The sequence below is a fragment of the Dipteris shenzhenensis genome, chromosome 30 (assembly GCF_047967505.1).
Source record: "Dipteris shenzhenensis isolate YYH24624 ecotype China chromosome 30, Dip_SZ_1.0, whole genome shotgun sequence".
Taxonomy (NCBI): domain Eukaryota; kingdom Viridiplantae; phylum Streptophyta; class Polypodiopsida; order Gleicheniales; family Dipteridaceae; genus Dipteris; species Dipteris shenzhenensis.
Window position 1 is genome coordinate 507,214 of NC_141625.1, and position 20,412 is coordinate 527,625.

General features: G+C 47.0%; 1 protein-coding gene across 1 annotated transcript in view; it reads left to right on the plus strand.

Moving 5' to 3' along the window:
• LOC147881586 (uncharacterized) overlaps positions 1-20,412 on the plus strand; it is a 215,165-nt gene that overhangs the window by 81,900 nt on the left and 112,853 nt on the right. Inside the window, exon 5 of the mRNA XM_087401208.1 lies at positions 10,754-11,101. Within this exon, the coding sequence (XP_087257334.1) occupies positions 10,754-11,101 (348 nt within the window). The remainder of the gene's footprint in view (positions 1-10,753; positions 11,102-20,412) is intronic.

Sequence of the window (20,412 nt, forward strand, 5' to 3'; positions counted from 1 at the left end):
TAAGCCCCCATGGTTGAAAGAAGAGGCACCGGAGCTCTGAGAGTGGGAAAGAATCTCCCTTGATTGTGGTGACTCTCCATCCGAGATGATAGTAATCTCCGGACCATGATGGGGATGCTGGGTTGCTGAAGGCATCACTGATAAAGTTGGCACTGATGATGTAGTGGGCACTGATGAAGTCGTCTGTACTGCAAAGGCTATGGGCACGGATGAAGTCAGCTACACTGCAGAGGCTCCCTAGGATGTCATGGCAGTATAGAAAGGGGCGACGAGCTTATCTCTGGGTAACCGTGGCTTATACTTGCGCTTCTTCTCGAGCATGAAGAGGGAACAAGCTGTCAAGTAGAAGTGGATGGCAAGGTGGTAGCCAAAAGGAAGAGGAGCTGATGACAAAGCAAGAAGGAGGTGATAGCTAGAGGGGGAGCTGATGGTGAAGCAGAGAGACCTAATGGCGAGGCAGTGGTGAGGTAGAGGGAGAGCTGATGACAAAGTAGTGAGACGTGATGGCGAGGTGGTGGTGAATTAGAAGGGGAGCTGATGGAGGGTGGTGGTGAAGTAGAAGGGGAGCTGATGGCAAGGTGGTGGTGAAGTAGAGACCTGATGGAGCAGTAAATGAGAGAAGCAATATTGCGAATAGGATGCCTGATGGAGAAGTGAGACCTGATGGCAAGGTGGTGGTGAAGTAGAAGGGGAGCTGATGGGAATAAGATGGGTGATCAAGAGAATGGGCAGACGAGGGAAAGGTGGCGCAACAACAGCAACCTCTGCGCTATGGCAGGCCTAGAGGTAGAACAGGGCGCTGTGGGCAAGGTGGTGGAACAACTGAGGGGCAGCTAAGTGACGATTTGCAGCTGTCCAAGAGAGAAGCGATCCAAGCACCGTTTGAGGCTGCCCACAATGTGCAGCAGCTGCCCAAAGAGGAGATGGCAAGGAGGCATGACTGGCAGCCGGCTGCCTAGGGAGAAGACGAGCAATTGGAAGAGGGGCTTCCGAGATGGAATTGCGATCCAAGGCAATGGGCTGCCAGGAGGAGGAGATGCATTCCAAGGCAAGATGGTGGAGCGGGGCTGCCGGGAGAGATGCGTGCAAGCAAGAGGGGCTGCTGCTATCGTTGATGGAGGGAGCTGCTGCAGGAGAATTCGCTGATGGAGGGGGGGGGGGAGAGGGCTGCTATCATTGATGGAGGGAGCTGTGAAGAATTCACTGCCAGCAAGAGCTGCGTATGGTTTCGTTGGAGGGGGACAGCCAGGAAGAGACAACCAAAGAGAGCCAAATTTAGCGAGGTAAGCCAAAAATAGCATGAGTGGGCTGTAAGTTACGCCCCAAGAGATTGAATACAATGGATGAGCTGATCCCAAGGACCTACGCTGAGTTTAGCCAAGTGCTGAATAAAAACCGCAGAGCAAGCTCAAGTGTGGGAGTACATCATGTCAAGCATGAGAAAAAACAGCTCAGAATGAGCAAACAAAAATCCCAGGTGGCGGCTGGAAATGCCGACTCATCCCTGAAGGAGAGTGAAGAAAGGACAATTCTTCTAGACTCTGAGAAAAGCAACCCTCCTAGCAATAGCAGTCCTGGAGGTTCCCTGTATGTTCGCCCAAATGGCCATCAAAGTGTGTATAGTATCTGCCCAGATACTGGCCGTAGTCTGAGAAGGGTGAACTTGGGAGTCCTCCAAAGCCTCTGTACATCTGGCTCTCCAAATATGCCATGCTGTAATACTAGCCAGAATCTCCCAAGATGTGTCTACAGAAGTGTGGGGAGCTCTGAATGGAGTAAACGGAACATCCCAGAGCGAGCATGACTCCATAAGGTGTCGTCGAACAAAGAAAGCTGTGTCCGTGTCATGTCCCTTGAAGAAAGCCTGTGGACCAGTGAGAGACAACCAAGCAACTGATCCCCAGGTCATGAAGAAGGGTGCTCTATGAAAAATGCAAAGTATCCTAGCAACACCCTTCCAAATCGTCCTTGCCTGAGTGCACTCCCAAAGGTAGTGCTGCGCTGATTCAACTGCTGAGTGGCATCCAGGACATGTAGGGTCAGCCCCGAACCTGGATCTCCACAGGTTCACTACAATCCCTCCATGAATAGTAAGCCAGATGAATAACGTGATTTTCCTATTCCTGAGGGATTTCCAAAGTCTCCTCCAAAAGTTTTTATGCATCTCTATAGAAATATGATAAGAATCCCAATGAGGAGCTCTAGAGGGCCTCCAACCTCTACAACTGAGCTGGAATCTCCTGGCATTTTTGACCATGTAACAAAAGAAGGGGATGCTCTTCTCTCGGTGCCCTGCATCTATCCACTCCCATTCTCTTGGATCACACTGCAAGGATCTAATAGGGGAACCTCCATACAACCAAAGCCTCCAAGATCCAAGAGCCAGGAAAACAAGGTCTGGATCAAGATATCACTGTGAGTCTCTACCCATCTCCATGTATCCTGCAATCCTGACGAAAAAGGAGCCTCCAAGAGAATGTCCTCTGAAGATTTGTGGAGTCTGCCTCTTGCATGAACCTGAAAGACAAGGCTATCCTCATGTGCATCCCACAAGGCTATCCTCGTGTGCATCCCACAAGGCTATAACCTACAAAGGGATACCTGTCCTCGTAAAAGCTCCCAACTAGGTGGACTCCAAAATAGGCAAATGGTATGTATCCATCCACTCTACTGGTATGGCTGCATCTATCTGCTGCATCCTGGCTGCAGTTCCTTTGAGGTGACTAACTGAACGAACTCTCTGATCCTATGGAAGCATCCTGAAAGCTTTCCAAGCACCCACCGTGGATGCAGGGCCCAACTCCCATCTAGATCACAAGTGGTAATATTTGAGTGGGTAAGGCGGCAACATTTTAATTTGAATTATATACCACTTGAGAGATGGAAGGATGACTGTTCTAGAAGGGTCCCATGGCGGACAGGGTTGACAAAGGAGTGGCAGAGGTAGACAAGGGTGATATAAGGGTGAACAAGGAATGAACCAAGGGTGGGTGAACTTAGTATGAACAAGGGTGACATTGATGTGAACATGGGTGACAAAGGGGTGAACATGGGTGACAGAGGGGTGACCAAAGGGTGACATAGGTGTGAACAAGGGTAACAGAGAGGTGAACATGGATGAACAAGGGGTGAACATGGGGGAACATAGGGTGACACAGAGGTGAACATGGGTGACACAGAGGTGAACTAGGGGTGACACAGAGGTGAACAGGGGTGACACAGAGGTGAACATGGGTGAACTGGGGATGAACATAGGAGTGAGGATAGGGGTGAACATGAGGTGAAAAGAGACTAGTGAACATGGGTGAACTAGGAGTGAACATGAGGTGAACAGAGGAGTGAACATGGGTGAACTAGGAGTGAACATGTGGTGAACATGGGGTGAATAGGAGTGAACATGAGGTGAATATGGGTGAACTAGGAGTGAACATGAGGTGAACAGAGGAGTGAACATGGGTGAACTAGGAGTGAACATGAGGTGAACATGGGGTGAATGGGGGTGAACATGAGGTGAACATGGGTGAACATGGGGTGAACTAGGGGTGACACAGAGGTGAAGAGGGGTGACCCAGAGGTGAACATGAGTGAAGTGGGGATGAACATAGGAGTGAGCATAGGGGTGAACATAAGGTGAACACGGGTGACAGAGGAGTGAACAGGGGTGACCCAGAGGTGAACATGGGTGAACTGGGGATGAACATAGGGGTGGATAAGGGGTGAACATGAGGTGAACATGGGTGAACTGGGGTGAACTTGAGGTGAACATGGGTGAACTGGGGTGAACATAGAGGTGAACATGGGGTGAACCATGGGGTGAACAGGGGTGAGCATAGGGTGAACATGGGGTAAACAGGGGTGAACATGGGGTGAACAGGGGTGAACATAGGGTGAACAGGGGTGACCCAGAGGTGAACATGGGTGAAGTGGGGATGAACATAGGGGTGACCATAGGGATGAACATGAGGTGAACATGAGGTGAACATGGGTAAACATAGGGGTGAGTAGAGGGGTGAACAAGAGGTGAACATGAGGTGACAAAGGTGACATAGGTGTGATTTAGGGGTGAACTTGGATGACATAGGGTAATCATGGAGTAAACTTGGGGTGAACATGGGGTGAACAAGGGTGAAAGAGGGCTGAAGAGGGAGTAAGGAGAGAGGTGTTCTAGATCCCCATGTGGAATGAATGGAAGTGGTTACATATGCCACTTGTTCACAGCCCTTGCTATTTCCATCTAGCCAGAGAAGGAGAAAAAAGCTTAGTATTTATTGATCTCCCACTAAAAGAGCACAACTTGGTAGAGAGTACAACCTTGACAGGGTTATGAAAAGGGATACTTTTTTTTTTTTTGGAATAAATAAAAATCCAAATAATAGGAATGGCAATCCTTATCCATAGAGAGAGACTCAATGAGGATGATACTTCTTTATCCGTGAGCCATTTATGGGTGCTGGTAACTTCTTGCCCTCCAAGGTGGCCAAGTAAACCCCTCCACTGGGAATACTTCTTGTGATAAAGAAGGGCCCTGTCCAGACACTAACAAATTTAGGTTTATGCTTCAGGAACTTACTGGAATATAACAAGACCAAGTCGCCAACTTGGAATTCCCTCTTTCTGAGATTTCTCTAGAGGCGGTTACGCCTTATGAGTTCCACATGAAGACTACTAGGGTCATGGCAGAGATGCATGATAACTTGGAGGTATGCACACTCGAGCGATTATGGGATCTTGAAGCCTTGGACGAACATCGTCATGAAGCAATCCTTGCTCAGGAAGTATGGCAAAGGAGACAGAAAGCATGGCATGCCGCCGTAAACTAGCTGGAATGGTGAATATTTAGTGCTAGCCTTGTATGTTGTTCTGTAAGCAAAAAGAGCATCGGGTAGTAGAATATCCCAATCCGCCAAGGAATGAAGACATAACTGAGCCACAATATGAGACATGGTCTGATTGGAGCTCTCGGCCAAGCCATTGGCTTGAGGGTAGTATGAATTGGAGGTTTTGTGAACAATTTGCAGTTGGGTGACGAGGTCAGTATAATGACATCATTGAGAAAGTTGGGTGATGAGGTCACTTATCAATTCCGCAGGACTTGAAACTCGACTTGGTAAAGTTATTTTTGCTGGGGGTAAGTTACCATTTCAAGCTGATTGATGATGAGATGTTGTCATTCCTAACCACTGGGGTGATGCCCAAGTACCTGAATCAAGATCAAAGGAAGTGATTGGCATTGCCAACACGATCTTTTGAAGCAGTGCTAGGCCAATTGTATCGACGGCATTTGATGGAGGCCTTGTTGTGGTGTGTTCAGCCTCATGAGCAAGAGGCAATTCTGATGGAGGCACATTGCGGGGTTTCAGGTGGGCACTTATTCTACAAGCAGGCCTATGGTGGCCAACCATGCAAAAAGATGCCCAATGGTCCGCAATGAGTTGTGATTTATGTCAGCTGTTGGGTCAACCCACCGATCGCGCGATTGGATGCCTGAACCCCATCTTGCCTCTTGAACCATTTCAAAAATGGGGTCTGGACTTCATGGGTCGGCTGCGGCCTGCATGCAGAATTGTTATATGCTTGTGGCAACCAATTACTCTACCAAATGGGTGGGGCATGGGCTTTGCGAGATAACAGTGCAAATTATGTTGAAAAATGCCTCTATCAAGATGTGTTCACGCGGTTTGGTTGTCTGATCGAGCTGGTCAGTGACAGGGGTACCCACTTTGTCAACAAGGTCATTAAGCAGATGAATTCCTTCTATATGATGATTCACAAGAAGTTTTCTCCCTACTACCCGCAGGCCCATGGATTGGCTGAATCGACCAATCATACATTCAAGCGGATCATCTTGTTGCTAGTGAATGAGCACCGCACAGATTGGGACAAAAGGTTTTTGGCCGCATTATGGGCCTACTGCACGTCCTTCAAGGTGGCAACTGGGCTGACTCCCTTAAAGCTGGCATTTGGGATGGAAGCAATTACGCCGATCGAGCACGTAGTTCCGAGCTTGCAGATTGCGGTGGAGGATAGGCTTCTTCCGCACGAGTGTATGGTATTTCGTCTGGATGTGCTAGATCAGTTGGATGATATGCGGATGGAAAGCTATTATCTTACTTTGGAGGTTCAAGCAAGGCGGAAGCGGAGGGTGGATTTGGCTTCGAAAAAGCAACTATTTGAACACGGGCAATTGATGTTGCTATTTAACAGCCGTCCAGGGCAAATGCTGGGGAAGTTGAAGTTGCGGTGGTCGGGATATTTGATGGGTGTGGGTCTACATCATTTATATCTTGTGGACTTGCAAGGGCACATTCTTCCACATCCAGTTAATGGCTTTCGACTACGTCCTTATCATCATGACAGGAGTCTTCAATGCCCATTTCTGGTATCTAATGAGGCACAGCTTTCCTGGGTTGAGGTGGAGGTGGTGGAGCAATCACAGGAGGACATGTGGCAGTATGGTAAGATGCATGATGATAGAAGTGTTCGGCAAGGTCTTGTCCCAACCGCCATGCAACACCCTGTCGTCAAGGAGGGGTAATGGCGATCGGGAATGCAATATTTTGTCACTTTTCTGCATGTACCTGTAGCATTCCTTGCCTTTCTCATCGCACTATTAGTTCTTTCAGCTTCCTTTGCCTTCCTTGCTCTGTTTGCATTCAGCTCTCTTTGCTTCCCCCTGCTTCGCATCGCTATGGTGATGGCGCACGTGCAATTTCATCCTGTCATTCCACTAGTGTATATTGATTCTTAGTCTATCGACGCACATTTGCAAAGGCTGAGAATTAGAAGTTTCAGCAGCATTGATTGGCTGAAGGTGAACATTCACCAAGCGGCTTTAGCACTTTGTCAACAGCTTGCACTCGGATCAGCCGGGTGAGAATCGGTTGCTCACCACTCAATTGATCTATCAACGGCGGTGGTTCCTGCAGGTGGACAGGGAGCTGTTGGTGCAACCATCATGTTCAGCTAAAGAGATGGTGGCGGAGTTTGGCAACCCAGCTCGAGGTGAGTACAAGCTGAGCACTTGCAAAGATGTTCAAGTTCGTGATCTTTATCGATGGATTCTGGAGTTGGTCTATTTGCAAGCGAAGACCTATACGATTACTCCTAGGTCTCGAGGGATGATCGCAGTAGCAGAGCAAAGACCTATGCCTTAGGCATGAATTTTGAAGGAGAGAATCCATGCAAAGGCACAGGGGATGGCAACGGCGGTAGAGAAGAAACAAGCTGTGAATTCAAAGATTGGGCAGATTCTGGAAGTTTTGTTTCCCTTATAGCTTGACTCTACTGTTCCTCGAAGGAATACGGCACTAGTTTTGACTCTCGAGCCAGAAGGACCTCTGTAGGATGTGGCAGGTTTGTCTGGTCGAGAGTCTAAGAAGCAGGGACATCAAGGTCCTCGGATCACGTAGGGAACGTTTCCTTCTATTGCTCTTTTTACTCCTTCCCATGCAATCACAAGTTACCTTTCTATTTTAGTTGTCAAAGTCAATCTCATATTGGATGACTTGATCACCAAGGCTTGGATGGCTTGATTACCAAGGCATAGGACTTCTAGCTTCAGATTTGAATAGTTAGAACCCACACTCTTTGGCCATTGTGTTCAACTCACACTTTGTGTTCTTATGCTCTCTTCCCAGTTTCCATGCTCCCTTGTACCTTGAACTATGCACAAGTATGCTTAAACGTTGCAACCCGTCCCTTAACCTTGATGGATTGGCTGAGTAGATGCTTTGCAAGGGGACGTGCGAGCAGAGTGGGATAGATAGATCGCACGCTGGCGGGAGGCAATGGCTCCGCAGACGTGTCAAATTGTTGTTCCGCATCAACGCCATCCAGATACAGATGGTGATGCGGGTGCCGGTGCGGAGTCAGTACCTCGCCGCAAAGTCCTCAGGCACAAACGGTCTCTGGTCCGGTGGGTTCGAGTGCTTCCATAGATGGGAGTGGTAATGCGGACAAGGGTAAAGGGGTGGTTGCGGAGTCAGTATCTGTTGAGGAAGATTGCACACAAAGTATGAAGAATTGGCTCAAGACACTGTGGAAGCTGTTGCTCGCTCAGGAAGAAAGGTACAGGTTTTGAAGCGGCAAAGGCGTTCCCTTTGTTTTTTGTTGGAGCTATGTGCCCAATCCTTCAGCATGTCCTTACCTCCTTGCCCTCCTTGGTGGAATGAAGCGGATCAGTTTTTGGAGAAGTTTTATAATAAGTACACTCATTTTCCTGGTTTGCCTGATCCCCCTTCGTACGAGCCGATTGTAATAGAGCGACCAGCTACACAAGAAGAGTGATGGCAACAGCAACTGCCACAGGGTGCATGGATTGAAGAGATACGTCCTCTTGAGCAGTGGCCTGCGCATCAACCAGTGGATTGGTTGAAACTTGATGGATATGGAAAAGGATCGGCGGCTGAAGATATTGTTGCAGAGGAGGCAACAGGAGACTGCTGATGCAAGTTCGAGTGGAGCGGCCTTACCCCAGGTACAAAGCCTTGGAAGCTCCTCCTACAGAGGGGAATTCTTTCACAGGGGGCAGCAACCCCATCGGTGGCTCTTCTCGGAAGCCCCTCTCACAGGGAGCGGATCCCCAAATGCGGATACTTTTTCGGGTCTTGCAAGGGCTGGTAGGATGACCCATACAGGCCCCACCCAGGTGTAGAGAGGAGTTTGAGCGCCAACGTTTCATTTGGCACTCGGAGGTCCGGGATCAAGATGATTGTATGCTTGGACGTCAGACACACATGGGCTGGGCTTAAGTGGTACTTAGACCAACCAGCTCGTTTGGGGCTTGGAGCAGACTCCCATCCGACCCCGAGTTGTGTCTGAGGGCTCTCTCTCACTTGCGAGGAGTTGGACACAGATGAGGGAGATAGATGCAGCCATACCAAAAGGTATGGAGGGCAGCTTTGTAGACTTGGGCAGACGGCAGATGGCAGATGGCTGGGACAGTTTTCTAGGACAGGTGTCCCTCTTTAGGTAATGATGTCATGGGATCATGGATGGGAGCAGTAGGGTGCACCATGTGGAGTATATATGGGAAAAAAGGCAAAGTGCAACCTAACCTTTTTCTCATGTATGAGAATATTTTTTTGGGTGAGATATGGAAAATATTTTTTATAGTCCTTAATGTGGACGGTGACCCCCTAGGCCTCATTGGATTGTGCATATTTTCTCTTATAAGCTGTGGCCATCTGATTCGGAGTCTCATGCCCATATCTATTTGAGTTGGGCTCACAGGTTTTTTGTGGCATTAGTGATGCCCATCTCGAGGCGGTGGATGAACTGGGGCTACTCATCCTTAAAACCACCAAGGTGGATCACTCAGAGATTTTGCCCGCAAGCTCCCTAGTTACAAAGCACCTTCCTCCATGATGCCCCTCCATGGGATTTGGAGACAATCGCCCCTAGGCCTAAAGGATTTGGTTGGGATCTCTTAGCATTGTGGCCAAGGTGCAATGGATACATCGTGTCTTCACTTGGGGCATGGTGGTTTGGCTGACAGCGGGGAGGCATGCTTTCTCCATTGAGAGACCTTGTGGATTTACTTCATTGATGGTGAGGAAGTCATCAGCCAAGATATCCTTAAGGCTTCCCCTCCAACTCGATGCATGGCACCCAGAGCTCTCTGGAGGAGAATGTTTGGCAGACGATTTCCAGCATCACAGCATGGAATATCTGGGTGGCTAGAAGCAGCCTTGTGATGAGAGGGCAGAAGACTCAACCTACAGCCACCCTCGTTACTATCTAGCATGGTATCATTTATACATTTGTGCACCATTTGGGAGCAGTCTACAGAGGGCTCTAGGAAGACGGGCAAAACGCTTGAGCATTTCTTGAAGGCTTGGCCTGCAAGTATCTTCTATATTTTCATGGATCGAGGTATCCACTAGTTTTGTAAACACCCCCCCCCCCCCCTTTTCAAAAGCTGTTGGTGCCCACTTTTGGGGTACTCTAGGACGTGAGCTGAGACCCTGAGAGGTCAGCTCTAGGATAGCCACCACTTCTTTTTCAGCACCTCATGGACCCCTCATGGATTGCTGATATTTTATCTTTCAAAGCTTCAAATAGATGGTTCTTTTTCCCGCACCAGGGGGGTGGGGTGGGGGGAGATTAATTATGGTGATGGTTTGCTAGTTGGACACTTTATGCTTTTGTGAGGTTGCATTACATCTGATTTGTGGGGTCGTATTGTACTTGGAATGTTTGGTGGTGAAATCACAATAGTGGCCCCTATGTAATAAGCTAGAGCATTATGAATATTGAAATAATCTTTTGCTAGAAGTTGCAAAATGATTAAGTGGTCTCAGATTGGTGGTGAAAAAGTAGTGCCCCGAGCTATTAAGCTAGAGCAATATGAATATTGAAATAGTCTTTGGCTAGAAGTTGCAACATGTTTAGGTGGTCTCAGATTGGGCAAAATTCTTCAAATTAAGTAGTTGTTGCGAGCTTCTTTGCAACCTATTTATGTACATATCTGGTGGTGAGTACTTGATGACTCATCTGTACCATAACTCATCAATATCTGATGAAGTATGGGCCTTCTCTTCAGGGTAAGTTGCAGCTTGCATGGCTGTGGTAGCAATCTTTATATCAGATTGGATGAATGTGCAAAATATGCTTTTGCGTTGTGTAAAATGTTGTGTGGAATTGAAAAATCTACAATGAACCAGTCGTGCTGCTGCAGTACATCTAGATACAATGATCATTTTTTTCATATATCTAATTAGATGATTCGGATGTGTTGTGTGCTGTTCTTAAGCTCTGGGCTGCAGTTGGATCAGCACGGAAGGCCAGAAGCTTGAATTGGTACAGGGACAGCTATTCACATTCAGAGTTCTTCTGTGGTACCATTGTGTGCCACCTGCATGCAAATCATGCTATGCGTATACTGAAGATTTTGGAAGTTTCTTTAATGTATACCTGTCTCCATCAGGTCCAGAGGTTGTATGCTCATGGATACGTTCTAATTCAGCACTAAATCATTACTCTGCCAAATGCTATCCTGGTAGTATTCAGCCAGATGTTAACAAGGTTTATGTTATGGAAGTGCAAGTGCCACGTACAAATCAAACCCTCCAACGTAAATCAACAGCTGTCTTCGTTTCAGGTATCCAAAATTCCAATAACTAACTCTTTCTTCAGTGAAAAAGACTTCTATTGAGATGAAAAAAAACTCAAGACTATGTATCCAAGGTGCTAATACATTATGCATAATTTAAAAACTCTCGGGGATCAAAGCCAAATTTAAAACAGTCAACAACTATGATTGTGGCTCAAAGCGCCCCAGTAAGCCCGAAGGGGCTCAAATGGGCTGGCTGTAAGAGGCTACAGGTCATGATTCTTTCTCGCATGATCCACAAGATACTAGCTGATTCATCTATCACATATGGTGTATATATCCATGGGCCAGCTTTGGAAATCATCTCACAGGTTCCATATTGAGGCTGGATGAGAGGTTGAGGCGACATGATGCAACCTGGAGCTGATGTGACCTGTGAGAAATGGAGACTGAGGAGTGCGTGCTCATGAGATGTCCTTGGTTACTGTGAGATACAAGGGGGATACCATTTCTCTTTGAGCATGGGGTTCAAGACATGTGACTGGTCATTGACCATCCAGATCAGAGATGTGCCTCTCTCTTTATGCTAGAGGGCACACGACACAGACACACGCTCATGTGACCCCAACACATGGCCAAGACATAGGTAGCAGTGGATTATAGACTTCTTCTCAAGAGATGAGCCCACCCTTAGTGGCCACCGCAAAGCACAAGATCTCCAACTAGCTCCTCCTACATGCTAGACCCACATGAGGACGTCCATTGGCACAAAGGGTAGACTGTTGGGAATTGTGTGATCAAGGGCTTGCTCTAGCAGTCCTATAATCGTGTGTGTGTGTGTGTGTGTAGCACACTTAGTGCTATGATGTGTATAGACCATGACACAGGTGATGATGTAATGCAAAGGCCCCCAGTTGGGGAGGTTCCTTTGATTTAGGAGTCCCCTATGATGTATGGCTGATTGCCTATGATGTAGGAGAGGTGCCTATGATCTAGGCTACCCTCTCTCTCCCTCTATAAAAGAGAGGCTTTCTTCTCAAATCAATGGAACATTTTGCTCTTTGGTCCCTACACTCTCTTCCATGATGTCCTCCTCTCCCACTCCCCAACATGTGGTAGAGCCACCTCATGCCCCTAGCCGACTCTAGCTCCAAAGTGCCACCTCATCATCTTCTTCTTCACTCTCCACCTTCTTCCACATTTTGCCCCCTTTCCACCCAGAGCTTGCAAAGCTCAATACTCGTGCTATGCGCGACCATTTCCCAAGCCCTTTCTGCTGTAGATCAACCTATGTAGGGCACACCTCCAGCTCCAAGCTTGACACGAAATTGTCAGTTTACCACCCGTGCCGACACTCCTTTCGTGCAACGACCTTTCACATAATTCTACCCTTAACCGCGACTATCCGTCAATTCCTCTTAGCCATGGGTGGGTGACACTACAAGGTATGAGGACCAATGCTTGCTGTAACAAGGAAAATTGATACTTTCCACAGTCGCAGTTACTACAGAAGACCCAGCGCAACCTTGTGCAATTCATCTCAGGTGGACAACCTTCTGTATATGTGCTTTCTTTCTGCACTGAAAACCCTTTGAGTTGAGTTTCCAGCTGTGAGAAATCAAGCCTCCAAATATGCAACTTTATGGTAAAGCACTTTGACAGTTTTTGGGATATTTGATGGTTGAAGCAAGTGATAATTTGTGTTGAGGATGGTCAAGTGACAACACACTTTCAGATTTAGTCACTTATCTCTCAATTGATGAAGTTATTTTTATCCAAATACTCTCCTTTAGTGTTTTATTCTCTTTTGACTATCTTCCTTGATTTGAAGATGATACACATGCACTATGGTTTTTTATGAGCATTTGAATTGTAAACGTGACTAGCTCTTGTGGCTCTTTTAATGAGGACTATATGAAGAAGTCCAAGTCAACAAAAAGGGCAAAGATCAAGCTTAAGAAAACTTCTTCCAAGAGACTTTGGAAAAAGCCTACTGGATATTTGTATGCCAAGAATTTAGAATTTTCTGAATACCTAACCAATAACTTGCATTTGTATCGTGAGAGAGAATCCTTTGTTAAGAACGATTGACCATCTGTAAGAGAGTAGACACTGCTTGATTATAAAGGTAAGACCCTCTCATGGCCCCCTTTAAGAGAGACAAGTTCAATGGCCAAGGTTTCCACACTTGGCAAATGAAAACCAAATTTGTGCTTATGAAGGAGAATTTGTGGGATTTGGTCAAGCCGGGAAATCAATCATCACAAGAAGGTGAATCCACCATAACCAAAGGTAAAGGGAAGGCAAGTGACTCTACTTCAACTACACCAACAGATGCTAAAAGGCTAGAGAAAGCTTATGTAATTATTGCATTAGGATTTCTAGTCACCATATGATGTAGGCCATGTGATATGTGTTTGCCTCCATGGTACCTCTTGCAAACATGAGAAACTAGGTCCACACAAAGGCCTAGGATTAATCCTTATACATGCAAGGGAGATAAATGGGGGGGTCTATCCCATTTTGTAAACCTTGACCCTTGGGCACCTTTGCTAGCATGAGATCCTAGCCATAGATTTATCCTTGACCACCATGAGATGGCATGTGAAACTAGGTGACTAGATGTATCCTTGACATAGCAAGAGGCAAACCCTTGAGGGGGGGTATGTTGGGAATTGTGTGATCAAGGGCTTGCTCTAGCAGTCCTATGATCTTGTGTATGTGTGTGTGTGTGTGGGTGTGTGTAGCACACTTGGGGGGTGTGTGTGTGTGTGTAAGCGATGGAGCCTTCCTCCCCTACCTTACCTGCTTCGTCTCCCTCCCCGCTCCTATCCGTGCAGCCTGTTTCGTCATCCATTCTGCCTTCCGTACAGCTGCCGTCGGCTGTACGAAACTCCGTACAGCTGTCGTCGATTGTACGGAATTCCGTACCGGTAGTGTGCACTTCGTTGCCCCCCGTCTAGAAGCCCGTACAGTCTTCTGTCCAACCTCCGTACCCTCTGCAGCATCTCGTACAGACTTTAGTACCTGCTGTACGGTCGTCCATACAAGATATACAGCCCACCGACACCTTTCCTGTGCAGCCTCTCTACCCCTTGCAGTCCCCCATATGGTCTTCCGTACCCCCTGTACGGCCATCCGTACAACCTGTACGACCAATTGTACAGCATCCTTCTTCCTTTTTTTGCTTCTCTGCCTCTGCGCCTCCTTCTGCCTCTGCCTCTCCTACTCGTGTCTTTCTTCGGCGGAAGCATGGTGGTTTGTCTGCCTCGCCTTCGATCAAATCGGCAAAGCTGGATATTTCTGATGGTCCTTCTTTCTCTCTCCAGCTAGATCTTCTTCGCCAATTGTGCTCTACCTCCGTCGCAGAAGTTCCTTCATCGACTTCTCCACTTGTTTGTTCTTTGGATTTTGCTCTTTTGGTCTCTGGTCTTCGACAGGCTCAACAACTTGGCGTCTGCCTCTACTTCATGGGCAGGGTTTTATCTTCGGTTCAGCTTCGTCATTGGGCTGATGTTGCAGTGGGTCCGGATTCTATTTCTTCCTTTGTCTTTCTAGGCAAAGGATTTTATTATGCTCACTGCTCCTCGACTGAGGTGGTAGAGCGTCTTGTCAGTCATGCTGGTGTTCCTAGGGCTGGTTTTTTCGCCTATGTTATGCCCTGGGATCCACTTTTCGATCCTTCTGCAACCCTTCTGACTCATTGTCTGGTTTGGATTACTCTCAAAGCGCTACCTGTGCCTCTCTTTCAGCATCTTCCAACTCTTGCAGCTTTTTTGGGAAGACCTCTTCATGTTCCGAGACAGGAGTTCTTGCAAGCCTCCCATGATGTTCGTCTTTGCATTTTGTGGGACATGACGCAGCCTGTACCATCTACTCTGGATCTTGATTTGGGATTTGCCCATCCGCTGCGCATTAGACTACACTTAGCATCTTTTCCCACTGCATGTTATCGGTGCTGACAGGTTGGCCATTTTGCGCGTGCTTGCCCTTCTACATCCAGGCCCAGTCCTCCTACTCCTTCTTCAGCTATCAAGGTTACTCTCCCTTCTCCTCCGGTTTCTACTAAGGCTTCTTTGGTAAAGCCCTTTACTGCACTGAAGCACTACTGGAGGAAGGTTGATAAATCACATGCAAATACTCCTCTTGCTGAAGAACCTCAGGATTGTACCCTTGTTGAGCACCATCAGTTTCTTTCTACTTAGGATATGGAGGTACCCCTTGCAGAGGGCATTTTACAGGATGATTTACAGGCTTTCTCTTAGGATGTTGCTTCTGCTCTTATTCATATTGATCCTCCAAATGAAGATCAAATGTTGATCCCTGTTTTATCAGCAGCAGCCTCTTCATTGGAAGATACGGATGTTGATTTAGCTTCTCAGCCTTTGCTGCCTGTGCAAATGTCCTCTTCTCTCAGGGATGCAGAAGTACCTTTTTTACTGGAATCCTTTCATCCCATGTTACAACAAGTTTTTGACCCTTTGATTCAAAAGTTTCGCGTACCAGTCTACATCAAGAAGAATCACAAGGGCAAAAAACAGCTTGTTTTATTGATGGTGTGGTTTCATCACTGCATCAGTTTTTACAGAAGAACAACTTGAAGCTGGAGGATCCTGTGTCTGATCCTCCTCCAGCTTAATATGTCACTTTTACTTGGCTACCTCATGACTTTTGCTCTGAGGTTTTACTTGTAAAAATTTTTTCTTGTACTTATTGGTGGGTTTTTACCTCTTTTGAGGTTTCCCACACAGAAATATAAAGATTTCACTAAAAAAAAGTGTGTAGCACACTTGGTGCTACAATGTGTCTAGACCATGACACAAGTAATGATGTAATGCAAAGGCTCCCACTTGGGTAGGTGCCTTTGATTTAGGAGTCCCTATGATGTAGGGTTGATTGCCTCTGATGTAGGAGAGGTGCCTATGATCTAGGCCACCCTCTCTCACACTCTATAAAAGAGAGGCTTTCCTCTCAAATCAATGGAACATTTTGCTCTTTGGTTCCCACACTCTCTTCCATGATGTCCTCCTTCTCTCCCACTCCCTAACATAGACGTCCTACTATTCAGGGTAAGCTACATGCCGCCTCACAGAGACAGGCCTCTTGACGTCCGAGAGGTAGACCTACAAAGCATGCTACACTGTGCAGATACAGATCTCAGACATGCTCTAGAGGCACCAAGACTTCAGTTGCTACCCTCATTCACATCTTCAATTTCTCATGATAGAGCTCGTATGGAGTGTTTCTCATCATCGTAAGCCCAGTTCCCAAAGACTAGCACACCTCTCCCACATGTGAGACATAGGGCAAATCAAGCAGTGACAATTGCAGATTTCATACATCTTTCAAAGCCACCAGATCCTAGACACTGGTAAAGGCTAGAGTAATAGTGTATTCTCAGTATCTTCATTGTTTCCAGCATTTCAGCCTTATACCTCATATACTACAGTTGTTCCATTTATGTCATTTGCACTGTGGGTGGGATGTACTAGACACCTCTAGTTCCCCTATATGGGGTGTCTTTCATGATGCATTCAAATTTTAATCTCATAGGCCTTTTTGGACTTCGCAGATTTCTTTCTTTCTTTCTCCATTCCCTAAGAAAGAACCTCCTCCTGGTCACTAAAGGTCTAGAATCCCTTGCATCCCAGACCAGATGGCTGTCAAAGCATGTGCAACGTTTGTCCATATAGTGGCCAAAGTCATGTACTTGTGGACCACCTACGGCCTCCATACGTCTGGCCCTCCAAATGTTCCAGGCAATGGTTCTAGCAACAATCTCCCAACTTGTATCAACAGAAGCATGTGATGGCCTATAGAGAGAAACAGGGACAACGTCTTATTGGCAGAACTGAAGAAGATGATGCCAACACTGATAGCAAAAGAAGCATCTTGACTCTCATTGAAGATCTGAGGTCTAGTCAAGGATAGCCAAGCAGCTAAGCCAGAGGTAATAAACAAATGAGAAGAGGAGAGCTGCCCCATAAGTCCTGCAATTTCTGCCCAAATAATCCAAGCCTGTTTGCAAATAGCATGTGAGCACTAAAGCAGAACAGATCAGCTCCAAAAGTCTCCCTCCATTTGTTTACAGCAACCCCTCCATAAATAGAAAGTTAAAAGAAAAGAATGATCTTTCTATCCATAAGGAATTCAGGGTGATATGAAACTGCTCCCGATAGAGTAGCTCAGAATGTTTTCCAGTTCTTAGCTCAAATCTGAAATTTCCTGGCTTTACTAACAAGGCCTTTACCTCTAGTCGAAGTCGGCCAAGAATGATGATGATGCTTCGCTTGACCCATGCAGTCCTTTGAATGTCAAACCAGAAAAACTAAGATGGCAACTGAAACAGATAGATAGCAAAAGGGGGTGGTTCATAACAGAGTATGACAGGTATTCAGAGCTACCAAGACGAGGAGGTAAGGTTTACTCCTTGGCATTCATTCATAGACGATTATTCTAAGAAGACATGGATATACTTCCTAAAGGAGAAGTCTGAGATCCTTATTTAAGGAATTTGTTGCTGTGGTTGAAAACTAGACTAGCAAGCATGTTAAAGCTCTCAAAAGGGGAGAATACAAGTCAACAAAATTTATAAATTAATCTATGCAGCTCATAGTGGATAGGGACAGAAAATGCTTGTGTTCACAAACCACTAGGTTGTTTTGCACTTGAGGCGTGTCCGTTGATTATCTCCCCCCATGTCAGTACTTTCTGAAGGTGCACACCTTGCAACTAACACGAGATGAAGTTCATCCCTTTGTTAGTGATGAACTGTGGTAGATCTATATTGCAACAGACTTGGGTATCCATATCATTGTGTTATTTTCTCATTGTCTTGTTGGTCATTTGCTTGCACATTCTCTCATGAGGCAAATTATAGCTCACACCTACAACACCACCATTACAACTGTTGCAACACCTTAGAGCACATGCATCGTATTTTTTTTGGGAGAAGGAAAAGGATAGCTTTTGGGAAACTGGCTGAAACTAAAGGAAAAATTGCATGGTGGGTGGAAGAATCCTATATCCCTTGTGGAAAACTTTGAGAGTACTACTTGTAGCAGACAAGTCTCTAATGTTGGAGGATGGGGCACACTTTGCAGCTCTTATGCTATCGGAACATGTACACATAGGTCCCCTCCTCTCCCTTCCTCCTCTCCTCTTGCTTCCCCCCCTCTCTCTTTGCTGACGACTCCTCTCTTTGCTCATTCCTCTCTCTCCCACCTTCCTTTCACCCTCTCCCTTCATCTGGAGGACCCTATTCTCCTTTAGGGGTCTCTTGGGCTTCAGGAAAGCGGACGGAGTTCTTCTTTGTGTTTGAGTTCTTCTTTGTGTTTGAATCAGCCTTTCCCACCTCGATTGACGAATGGATTCCCATTCAGTCAATCCATTACCACCCACACCAGCCGCGAGAACCGTCACTTTCTCAAAAGACGAGCTGCAACAATTGCAAAAGGATTTGGAGCATGAGTGTTCCACGACTCTCTTCGCACACATCCATGGCTCCCACCCCTCCAAGTCACAAGCTCGAGATTGGATGCTTGCAGCGCTTCCCCTGGACCTCGCCCCCCACCTTAAGAATGTTAGTTTGTTGGGACGAGGTTTCTTTTAGGTGTGCCTAGATTCCCCGGACGTCACAAGAGACCTTCTACAGGCCGGGTTTCTATTTCTAGGCTACAAGAGGATCTTTTTATTTCCCTTCAACTGGGCTTTGACCCAGTTGAAGAGGACAAGCAGGGAGTTTCTGTTTTCATCAGGTTCCCTAGCCTCCCCTCAGTTTATCACCGGCTTCTTTCAGTTATTGGCGAGAGGTTTGGTGTGATAGCAGAGATCCCCCCTCTTCTTGGCGAGCCCTCTTCGATTGCTGAGGCGGTCAGGATGGATGGGGTACCTAGGGTTAGGGTCATTGTCCAGGACCCTAATATTTCAGATGACTACATCATGCCATAGCGACCTGATGGGTCTTTCTTCCGCCAGAGATTTGAGGTTACAGGTTGTCAGGACCAGTGCAGGATTTGCAGATCTTCAGGGCACTTCGCCAAAGATTGCCCAAAGAAGAAAAAGAGGCCTAGAAAGCAACCAGCTCGTACTAGCTTACGACACAGAGCAGGATCAGGACTTGCTGCTCCACAGGCACCGTCTCAGACTCAGGCTCCCCCACCTCCTAGGGCTACTCGAGTCCCTCCTACACCCCGCACCACCTCTGGCCCACGATGGGTTCCAGTCGCGGTTAGGCCCTCTACTTCAGATCACACCTCCACCACTTCGGAGGCTACCCCCTTGGAGCCTCGAGAGGAGACTAGTGTTCAGGAGCCTTGTTTGACTCCACCCCAGGATCAGGTTGTTCCTTCCTCAGTAGCCTAGGTTGTTGGCACCTCATCCGCAACACTTCTTGATCAGGACTCAATACAGGTGCCTCTTTCTATGGATAGAGGGAAGGGGGTCTTACATTCTCTCCCTGCTTCGGTAGGAATCCTTCGTACCCCCTCCCCATTACTGGCTCAACGAAACTCCTTTTCCACTCTGGAGGACCTCTCTGAACTCCCAGATGATGATTTTGTACCTTCCACTTTTGGAGAGCCAACTATCGGCATCCCTTTTGAGAGATCTTTCTCTCTCTCACTTGTGGACTTTCCTCCCCTTGGACCCCGTGTGTATGGCAGAAGGTTAGCTCCGGTGGAGGGTTCTTTTTCCGCCACCAAGTCGGGTAAGGTATTCCAACCCGCTTCCTCCCGCCGATGAGGATAGCTAGTTGGAATATACAGGGATTGGGCGGCATTCCTCATCGCCGTCGCAGACAGCTGATCAGGAATCACAGCTCCATCCAAGTGTTTCAGATGGTTCCCTAGACATTTCTTTTTCTTCAGGAACAGAAACTGGATGTCAGAGATTGCTCCAAGTCAGGTAAGCTGCTTTCAGGCCGGACTTGTTGGCTTCCTGCCTTGGGAACCAGAGGAGGTACATGCATATCAGTTTCAGATTCCATTCTCCCTTTGATCATTGGACACGGTACCATAACCCCCTCCAGGGCCCAGTGGGTTTTACTTCTGATTGATGGACGTAAGGTTGGTTTCCTCAACCTCTATGCTCCAAACAATAGAGGGGACCGTGTTGTGTTTTGGAAAGAGTTACTCTCGTGGGCTGACATTGCAGATTTGTGGATTATTGGAGGTGACTTCAACATGGTTGAGGCACCTTCTGATAAGCAAAGGGGCAAAGAAGGTGGTATTCATTCCCTCGAGAGAGCAGCTTGGGATGCCTTCTTGTTCAAGTTTAGTGGTAGAGATGTTTGGTCAGATGATGCATTTCATGTTCAGTCTCAGTCACTTTTGTTTTCATGGTTGAACCATAGGGTGCAG